Source organism: Heptranchias perlo, chromosome 16 (assembly GCF_035084215.1).
Source record: "Heptranchias perlo isolate sHepPer1 chromosome 16, sHepPer1.hap1, whole genome shotgun sequence".
In the NCBI taxonomy this organism is placed as follows: Eukaryota; Metazoa; Chordata; class Chondrichthyes; order Hexanchiformes; family Hexanchidae; genus Heptranchias; species Heptranchias perlo.
Genome location: NC_090340.1, coordinates 23,876,365 through 23,887,277, shown reverse-complemented (window position 1 = coordinate 23,887,277; position 10,913 = coordinate 23,876,365). Strand labels below are relative to the sequence as shown.

The following is a 10,913-nucleotide window of genomic DNA, read 5'->3' as shown; positions in this document are numbered from 1 at the left end:
AGAGGGACAAAGAGAGAGTATGAGAATAGACTGGCGGCCAACATAAAAGGGAATCCAAAAGTCTTCTATTGGCATATAAATAGTAAAAGGGTAGTAAGTGGGGCTGATTAGGGACTAAAAAGATCTACGCATGGAGGCAGAGGGCATGGCTGAGGTACTAAATGAGTACTTTGCTTGTGTTTACTAAGGAAGAAGATGCTGTCAAAGTCACAGTAAAAGAAGAGGTAGTTGAGATACTGGATGGGCTAAAAATTGATAGAGGAGGTACTAGAAAGGTTGGCTGTACTTAAAGTGAATAAGTCACCCAATCCGGATGGGATGCATCCTAGGTTGCTGAGGGAAGTGAGGGTGGAAATTGCAGAGATACTGGCCATAATCTTCCAAACATCCGTAGATACGGGAATGGTGCCAGAGGGCTGGAGATTTGCAAATGTTAGACCCATGTTCAAAAAAGGGTGTAAGAACAAACCCAGCAACTACAGGCTAGTCAGCTTAACCTCGGTGGTGGGCAAACTTTTAGGAACAATAATCCGGGACAAAATTAATAGTCACTTGGACAAGTATGGATTAATTAAGGAAAACCAGCATGGATTTGTTAAAAGCAAATCACGTTTAACTAGCTTGACTGAGTTTTTTGATGAGGGAACAGAGAGGGTTGATGAGGGCAATGCGGTTGATTTGGTGTATATGGACTTCCAAAAGGCATTTGATAAAGTGCTGCAGAATAGGCTTGTCAGCAAGGTTGAAGGCCATGGAATAAAAGGGGCAGTGGCAGCATGGATATGAAATTGGCTAAGTGACAGGAAACAGAGAGCAGTGGTGAATGGTTGTTTTTCGGACTGAAGGGAGGTGTACAGTGGTGTTCCCCAAAGGTCAGTACTAGGACCACTGCTTTTCTTGATATATATTGACTTGGACTTGGGTGTACAGGGCACAATTTCCAAATTTGCAGATGACACAGAACTTGGAAGTGTAGTGAACAGTGAGGAGAATAGTGATAGACTTCAAGGGGACATAGACAGGCTGGTGGAATGGGTGGACACGTGGCGGATGAAATTTACTGTAGAGAAGTGCAAAGTGATCATTTTGGTAGGAAGAACACGGAAAGGAATTATAAACTAAAGGGTGCAATTCTAAAGGGGGTGCAGGAATAGAGAGACTTGTGGGTATATGTGCACAAATCGTTGAAGGTGGTAGGCAGGTTGAGAAAGCAGTTAAAAAGGCATACGGGATCCTAGGCTTAATAAATAGAGGCATAGAGTACAAAAGGAAGGAAGTTATGATAAACCTTTATAAAACACTGGTTTGGCCACAACTGGCGTATTGTGTCCAATTCTGGGCAGCGCACTTTAGGAAGGATGTGAAGGCCTTGGAGATGGTGCAGAAAATGGTTCCAGGGATGAAGGACTTCAGTTACATGGATAGACTGGAGAAGCTGGGGTTGTCCTCCTTACAGCAGAGAAGGTTGAGAGGAGATTTCATAGAAGTGTTCAAAATCATGAAGGGTCTAGACAGAGTAGATAGAGAGAAACTGTTCCCATTGGCGGAAGAGAACCAGAGGACATAGATTTAAGGCGATTGGCAAAAGAACCAAGGGCTACGTATGGAAAAACTTTTTTACACAGCCAGTGGTTAGGATCTGAAATGCACTGCCTGAGGAGGTGGTGGAAGCAGATTCAATCCTGGCTTTTAAATGGGAACTGGATAAGTTCTTGAAAGGAAAAAAAATTGCAGGGCTATGTGCAAAGGGCGGGGCAGTAGGACCAGTAGAATTGCTCTTGCAGCGAGCCGGCACAGGCTCGACGGGCCCAATGGTCTCCTTCCGTGCTGTAACCAGTCGATAGACTGGAAACAAACGCACCTCCAGCTGCCCCAGCACGTGGAAGCGGCTTGCACGACCGCGCGACATTGCGCATGCGCGACGTCTGACGGCCCGCTCGCTGTCGGAAGTGGCTCCCGGCGCATGCTCGGAGTAGTGCGGATCAGCTGACTGGTCAGGTGGTGCTGTAGCGGCCGGGTTCCTGATCCCTGAGACGGCTCCTCGCTCCAGCGACATGGGCTCTTTCAACGAATTCTACTTCAATGTGGACAACGGCTACCTGGAGGGGCTGGTGAGAGGTTTCAAGGCCGGCATCCTGTCGCAGGGCGACTACCTGAACCTGGTGCAGTGCGAGACCCTGGAAGGTGAGTCAGTCAATCGGTCCCGGGGTCAGGGGCCTGGTACTGTTTGGGGGATAGGGGCCTGGGACCCCGCTCCGTGAATGTCCCGCCCCAGAACGAGCCCAGCTGCGGTCCTTTCCTCCGCGCCGCTCGGGAAAATTATTCAACGGATTTTTTTTTTTCACCTGTTGGACGATTAACGCGCTGGACTGAGCCTCGCTCCCGGGCCGAAGGATGAGGCCTCCCTGCTCGTCAGCTGTTGCAGCCGGGAGTGATGCTTGGAGAGTGTTTGTTGAAGGGGAAAAGGGTTTTACGTTTAACATCTGTTGACATTTTGATGTAGTTGATGGGGAGCTCATAGTTCAGTAATCTGGGGCCTACTTGTACGTATTTAGTATGTTAATTTGTTCAAAGAGTCAGCATTGCCATTTTGATATTCCGGGGGGTTGGAGTCGCTTCTTTAATACACACTTCTCAGCTGCATATTGCTTTCTGCTGTATGCAATGGCTCTTAATCACTGATTTAAGTTGTTTGATTTTGGCAAAACAGCATTCTTTGTGAGCGAGAAGTGACAATCATTTCTTGTCCCAAACTTTGGCTATTTCAAAATATGATGCTCTTTTTAACGGAGTACTGGGATTCAGGTTTAATCGAAGATCTTTTTGTGGGGCCCTGTAACTTAAATGGTATCTCTGATCATCAGTGGCAACATAGTTTCTTGTCCACTTCCTTCATTGAAAACAAAATTGAGAAATGAGAATACTGTATATCAATTTTAGCAAAGTAACTATTCTGGAATTGATTGGTCAATTGAAGAGTTTGATTTATCGACTGGTGAAATTGATCTTTCAACTCTTATATTACCTGATACAGTAAATGTGATTGCTTTTTACTTATTGTTTTACACTTTAAACATTCATAATGTTCTTGAAAGTTTTACTGTCAATTTCCCATTCTTTACTTTAACAATGTAGCATATTGCATTTGCTCTCACTTCCTATTTCTGAAACTCACTGATTTTGAAATTGAAAATTGTCAGCTACAGAGTAATTGCTTGCTGTGTGCCTGACCTATACATAAATTCATTGTTTAAAGAATATTATTTAAAGGGTTTTGTTAATTTTGTCTTGTCTCATTGTAGGTCATGAATTGGCATGTGAAGCACCAGTGAATACAATTCTATATAAATAGCATTGTGTACAAAAAAATCTCAAATTTTTAAAGTGCAGTAACTGTTTGTGTATACTGAGGTGTATATAAGATACTGAGGTATATAAGATGCTGTGGAATAGAAAAGGAGCACTGTTTTGAGTTAAATCATGATGACAGAACAAGGTTAGATGGTTACAAACTGGTAAAAGGACACGTTCAGGATAGTGTGATCAATATGCAGCAGTGTTGTGGATAGGTTGGTGGAGTCAAAAGTTCTGGAGTCTTTCAAGACTGTTAATTGTTGTGGAGAGGGGTTTTGGTGGAAGGATGAGCTAGATGGGCAGAATGGCCTCCATCTGAACTTTGGTATTTAGATTTGGTGATCAGGGTTTCTCTGAATCAAATTAAATTTATTATGCAACAGGAACTGTTGAATGTATTCTAGCATGCTGTGGAGGCAGGATATGTCCATGTGCTGATGACTGCCCTTATGTTTGATTTGTCCCTTTCAGAAAATTCTGAGCAGAGTTCAGAATGTTCTCACCTTTTTTTACTGTAACAGTAATTGTGTATTATTTCACTGAGTGGAATACTGAGGATGCATCAGGTGTCTTATTGACAAAAGACCTGATTACAACTATTAAGCTGTTTGGTCCACCTCAGATTGGTTTCCTACTGGTGCTGATTTGGGTGACACATGTGGCAAAAAAATCCTCTTCACATTTTAGAAACATAGAAAATAGGAGTAGGCCATTTGGCCCTTCGAGCCTGCTCCGTCATTCAATATGATCATGGCTGATCCTCTATCTCAATACCATATTCCCGCTCTCTCCCCATGCCCCTTGATGCCTTTTGTGTCTAGAAATCTGTCGAGCTCTCTCTTAAATACATTCAGTGACTTGGCCTCCGCAGCCTTCTGTGGTAGAGAATTCCACAGGTTCACCACCCTCTGAGTGAAGAAATTTCTCCACATCTCAGTCCTAAATGTCCTACCCCATATCCTGAGACTGTGACCCCCTTGTTCTGGACCCCCCAGCCAGGGGAAACATCCTCCCTGCATCCAGTCTGTCTAGCCCTGTCAGAATTTTATATGTTTCAACGAGATCCCCTCTCATTCTTCTAAACCCGAGTGAATACAGGTCGAGTCGACCCAATCTCTCCTCATACGACAGTCCTGCCATCCCAGGAATCAGTCTGGTGAACCTTTGCTGCACTCCCTCTATGGCAAGTATATCCTTTCTTGGGTAAGGAGACCAAAACTGCACACAATGCTCCAGGTGTGGTCTCACCAAGGCCCTGTATAACTGCAGAAAGACATCCTTGCTCCTATACTCGCATCCTCTTGCAATGAAGGCCAACATACCATCTGCCTTCCTTAACTGCTTGCTGCACCTGCATGTTTGCTTTCAGTGACTGGTGTACAAGGACACCCAGGTCCCTTTGTACATCAACATTTCCCAATCTATCACCATTCAAATAATACTCTGCCTTTCTGTTTTTCCTTCTGAAGTGGATAACTTCACATTTATCCACATTATACTGCATCTGCCATGTATTTGCCCATTCACTCAACTTCTCTATATTGCCTTGAAGCCTCTTTGCATCCTCCTCACAACTCTCAATCCCACTTAGTTTTGTGTCATCAGCAAACTTGGAAATATTACATTTGGTTCCCTCATGTTGTTTTGGAACAAGCAATATATATGAAAGAAATTCCCATGCAGTGTGTTTACGTATATGGTTTTTAAAAAATCGGTCAGTAGGGTTTCCCGACTGAAATAAACAATGTAAGTAGGATTACTTAATCTGTCCATGTGGATTTAAGTAGTGAGCCCAAATTACAATATTAGTAAAATGGTCAAGAGTAGTACAAAAGTAAACTGTAGCATGTAAATTTATGGCAGTCATTCAAAACTGAAATAACCAGTCAGACTATTACAGTAACTTGTAATGCTAAGTTGAATATTTGCCATATATCCATGCACGGTGGTAGTAGACAGGATTTCTATGAAAATTCATGGGACCTAATGTTGCTACGATTAGCAAGATTAGACTATATGTTTCATTTGTGATGAATGTTGATGGGTTACTGCTGGGGAATATACTATTTGCCATTTCCTGCTATCCAACCTCAGTGTGTTGCACTCCCAGGTTAGGGCCAGATGAAGTAACCCTGCTTCAGAAGAACACTCCAAAGTGTGATATTTCCATTTCCCACACTGGCCAACCCTATGGTCTGTGAGTGAGACTGCTGATTTAGGGGCCAGTTTTGACACATTTTGGGCATATGTTCATTGCAAACTGGGTTGTAACTTCCAGCATTTATTTCATGTAGGACTCTTGCAGTTCAGAAAGAGACTTTCTTCCTGTCAGCCTAGGCTCAATTTGACCCCAAAGGTGGAAGGACAATGTACAAATTCACTATGCACTCCAGTGCCAGACCATTATCCCCTTCTTGGGTGTCCCCGAATAGGCAATCTGCTCCCATCTGCTTGACCTAGTTCGAAGAAATTGTAGGCAATAGAATATGCAAAGAAGTGCCTAAATAAAATGCATTTTTTTTTGTTTTTTGGGTGGGGTGGGGGTAAAGAGCAGAAAGCACCTGGTCACAGTGGGAAGTGGTCCTGATCGGTATCTCCTGTACATGGAATAAAGTTCTTAATTGTACCTGGGATGAATCCATGTTCTGGGTGAAATGTGATGTAAATACTGTAGCCAGTGAGTAACTGGCTGGCATTTTGTTTATGCCAAAGATGTGGATCAAGGTTAATGTTAAAAACTAAAGGCAGACTGTACTGCATAATGGGAGTTCCCTGTTCATAAGGGAACAGTTGCTGTCTAGTATTGGGTTTTGGTAGTGCATGGATGATCAAGGAAAGGTTGGCTGTTTAAACATAATGTTTAAGCATGGCTAGATGATAAGGTTCTTTTAAAAAAAATCATTGTGGACTGAACAATACAACCTGTACAATATAATTTGAATGTTTAACTCCAGGATTGTGGTAAATCCTCTGTGGTTGGACATGACTTTTACATTGTCTAAAGATTCCCAGGCTTGGAAGTTATCAACCTGCATAAAGATGCAAATTGTGTGCCAAATTTTCAGGTATGTTTTTCTGTCAGAGAAAGAATGTGGAGAGTTACAGTTAATTCCTTTTGCTGCATTTTTTTTACTAACTTGCATGTATTTTGGTTGAACATGGAATGCCTAGAATTTCATACTGGGAACTGGTTTGGAGGAGTTACTGATTAATTCAGCGTTAGGTTGAATTAATATGCCTGCAGTTGAAGTCGAAGTGCTGCTGGGTTAATTATTGTACTGATAATTCAACATGGTTATGTTAGGTTTCTTAAACACCTAGACAGTTCTCAGATCATCAATAAATATTTTCAAGCAAAAAAGTCAATTTTTGTGAAATGGGTTAATTGCTCAAAGGTGAGGGAATAATTGATGGAAGATTTAAGAACTGGCCATTAACTGAAATTGAGTAGCATGAATGTATATGTAAAACTTAAGGGGTACCTGTTATATGTATTACCTTGCCCCTCTTACTAGGTTTGATCAGTGTATCGAAGGGCATTGAATAGATTTTGTTTTCTTGAGTGGTGTGTCTAGGCGACTTTTAAGTGGCATGATCAGATACCCGAAAAAGAGAATGAATATCAAATTGTGTGCCTCAGTTTATATTACTTTTTGTATTCAAATAAAAATCTAAAAAATAAAATAATTCTAAAAATTCTGGAATTTGTGTGGGACGTTTGAGCAGCTGATAATGAATGAATGTTTCACTGAGGTAACCAGGACATTTTTATACATTGGAGAGGATTTATATGGCATGAGATATTGGGAGCCATGATTAAATGAGCAGCAGTAGGATTTTTTGAGTGTGCCGGAAGAGATTTTTAAGAATGCACACTTTTCTGATAGATTGAAGGGATACCAGGTTGCCTGAAGGAACCACGGAGGGCATGGTTTTTCTTTTTTGTATAGTAGGTACATTGATGTCTGTGTACAGTGTGTTTTGTCTTATTCTATTCATTATGGAGCCTATCTTTGAATATTGTAACATCCATTGGAAACTTTAACGAAATAAATAAAACAAGGTTAGATAAGGATGACAGGCCAGGTGATGTGTCGTAACTGCAGCATGTGGGAGTTGGTGGAGACCAGCGAAATCCCGAGCAACCACATCTGCAGTAAGTGTTTGCAGCTCGAGGAACTCCGGCTCAGAGTTGTTGAGCTGGAGTCCGAGCTGCAGACATTGCGATGAATCCGGGAGGGGGAGAATTATCTGGACACTTTGTTCCAGGAGGCAGTCACACCCCTTAGGTTAGGTTGTTCAGATTCATTCGTTGGTCAGGGACAGGGGGGTGACCAACTACACACAGACAAACTAATTGGTATGATTCTAAAGGGGGTGCAGGAACAGAGAGACCTGGGGGTATATGTGCTCAAATCTTTGAAGATGGCAGGACAGGTTTAGAGCAGTTAAAAAAGCATACGGGATCCTGGGCTTTAGAAATAGAGGCATAGAGTACAAAAGCAAGAAAGTTATGTTGAACCTTTATAAAACACTAGTTCGGCCACAACTGGAGTAGTGTGTCCAATTCTGGGGGCACAGCACTTTAGGAAGGGTGTGAAGGCCTTGGAGAGGGTGCAGAAAAGTTTTACTAGAATGGTTCCAGGGATCAGGGACGAGGGACTTCAGTTACGTGGATAGACTGGAGAAGCTGGGGTTGTTTTCATTAGAGCAGAGAAGGTTGAGAGGATGTTTGACTTCTATCAGTGTTCAAAATCATGACTGGTTTAGATAAAGTAAATAAAGAGAAACTGTTCCCATTGGCGGAAGGGTCGAGAACCAGAGGACATAGATTTAAAGTGATTGGCAAAAGAACCAAAGGCGACGCAAGGACAAACTTTTTTACGCAGCGAGTAGTTATGACCTGGAATGCATTTGCCTGAAAGGGTGGTGTATGCAGATTCAATCATGGCTTTCTAAAAGGAATTGGATAAATATTTGAAGGGAAAAAATTTGCAGGGCTACGGGGAAAGAACGGGGGAATGGGACTAACTGGATTGCTCCTACAAAGAGCCGGCACAGGTTCGATGAGCCAAATGGCCTCGCTCTGTGCGATTCTATGATTCTAGGTATGGGGTCCCAGGATGTAGTTATGGAGGAGCCTCAGCCCTTGACCTTGTCCAACATGTACGAGGTACTTGCTACCTGTATGTATAAGAACAAGGGCTGCAGGGAGGATGGGCAAACTGACCACGGCACCATGATACAGGAGGCTATTCAAGTGGGGGATGTAAAAAGGAATGTGGTAGTGGTAGGGGATAGTAGAGTCGGGGGATAGCCACTGTTCTCTATAGCTGTGACCAAGCGCCCCAAAGGCTGTGTTGCCTGCCCGGTGCCATGGGTAAGGATAACTCTTCACAGCTGGAAAAGAACTTGGAGTATGAAGGGGAGGACCTAGTTGTCGTGGTCCATGTTGGTAACCAACGACATAGGTAGAACTAAGAATGAGATTCTGCTGAGGGAGTTTGAGGAGCTAGGGTCTAAATTAATAAGTAGAACCTCAAAGATGATAATCCCTGGATTACTACCTGAGCCATGTGCAAATTGGTATAGGGTCAAGCAGATCAGAGAGCTAAATGCATGGCTCAAAGAGTGGTGTGGGAGACAGGGATTTCGATTCTTGGGCCACTGGCACCAGTACTGGGGAAAGAAGGAGCTGTTCTGTTGGGATGGGCTCTACTTAAAAGGGCCTAGGACCAGTGTCCTGGCGAATCGAATAATTAGTGCTGTAGATAGAACTTTGAACTAGAAAGGGAGGGAGGGGTCAGGTGAGGAGAAATTTAGAAATCAAGAGAAAAGTCAAGGCAACAGAGCAGTGTAATGATTTGGGTAAAGATCAGCAGACTGTGGCAGGAAGAGACAAAGAGTTTTAACGGTAATAGTGCATCAGCGAATAAGGTCAAAGGGAAAAATGGTAAGTTGAAATTAAAGGCTCTGTATCTGAATGCACAAAGCATTCGTAACAAGGTAGACGAATTAATGGCACAAATAGCGATAAATGGGTTTGATCTAATAGCAATTACAGAAACATGGTTGCAAGGTGACCATGGTAGGGAGCTAAATATTCCAGGGTACTTAACGTTTCGAAAAGACGGGCAGAATGAAAAAGGAGGGGGGGTAGCCCTGATAAAGGATGACATGAGAACAGTGGTGAGAAACGATCTTGCTCGGAGGATAAGGAAGTAGAATCAGTAGGGGTGGAAATAAGAAATAACAAGGGGTGGAAAACACCAGTGAGAGTGGATTATAGGCCCCCTAACAGTACCTATTCTGTTGGATATAGTATTAATCAAGAAATAATAGGAGTTTGTAACTTAGGTAATGCAATAATCATGGGGGACATTAAACTTCATATAGATTGGGCAAATCAAGTTGGCAAAGGCAGTCTGGAGAACGAGTTCATGGAATGTATTCGAGACAGTTTCCTATACGTCATGGAACCAACCAGGGATCAGACTATTTTAGATCTTGTATTGTGTAATGAGACAGGGCTAATTAGTAATCTCACAGTAAAGGATCCTCTTGGGAAGAGCGATCATAATGATAGAATTTCACATTGAGTTTGAGAGTGACGTACTTAAGACCAAAACTAGAGTTTTAAACCTAAATAAAGCCAATTACATAGGTGTGAGGGGCGAGTTGGCTAAGGTATATTGGGAAATTAGATTAAAAGGTATGACAGTAGATAAGCAATGGCAAACATTTAAAGAAATATTTCAATATTCTCAACGAATATCATTCCATTGAGAAATAAGAACTCCATGGGAAAAGTGATTCATCCGTGGCTAATTAAAGAAGTTAAGGATAGTATTAGATTAAAAGAGGCTTATAATGTGTGGAAGAGTAGTATGCCTGAAGATTGGGAGAGTTTTAGAAACCAGCAAAGGATGTCCAAAAATTGATAAAAAGAGAGAAAATAGAATATGAAAGTAAACTAGCAAGAAATATAAAAATGGATTGTAAGAGCGTCTACAAGTATGTGAAAAGGAAGAAAGTAGCAGAAGTAAACGTTGGTCCCTTAGCGGCTGAGACTGGAGAAATTATAATGGGGAATCAGGAAATGGCAGAGACATTAAACAAATATTTTGTATCTGTCTTCACAGTAGAAGAGACAAAAAGCATACCAGAAATAGTGGGGAACCAAGGGGCTAATGAGAGTGAAGAACTTAAAGTAGTTAATGTCAGTAGAGAAAAAGTACTGGAGAAGCTAATGGGACTAAAAGCTGATAAATCCCCTGGACCTGATGGCCTATATCCTAGGGTTCTAAAAGAGGTGGCTGCAGGGATTGAGGATGCATTGGCTATGATCTTCCAAAATTCCCTAGATTCTAGAACGGTCTCAGTGGGTTAGGAGGTAGCAAATGTAACCCCGCTATTCAAGAAAGGAGGGAAGAGAGAAAACAGGGAACTACACACCAGTTAGCCTGACATCAGTCATTGAGAAAATGCTATAATCCGTTATTAAGGAGGTGGTAACAGGGCACTTAGTAAATCATATGATTAGGCAGGATTTTATGAAA

The 10,913-nt window shown here is 42.2% G+C and overlaps 1 protein-coding gene across 1 annotated transcript in view; it reads left to right on the top strand.

The window, feature by feature from the left end:
* Window positions 1-1,968: 1,968 nt before the first annotated feature.
* The window catches only part of atp6v0d1 (ATPase H+ transporting V0 subunit d1), a 49,631-nt gene continuing 40,686 nt past the window's right edge, over window positions 1,969-10,913 (top strand). The window contains exon 1 of the mRNA XM_067997817.1: window positions 1,969-2,184. Within this exon, the coding sequence (XP_067853918.1) occupies window positions 2,055-2,184 (130 nt within the window). The 5' untranslated portion in view covers window positions 1,969-2,054. The remainder of the gene's footprint in view (window positions 2,185-10,913) is intronic.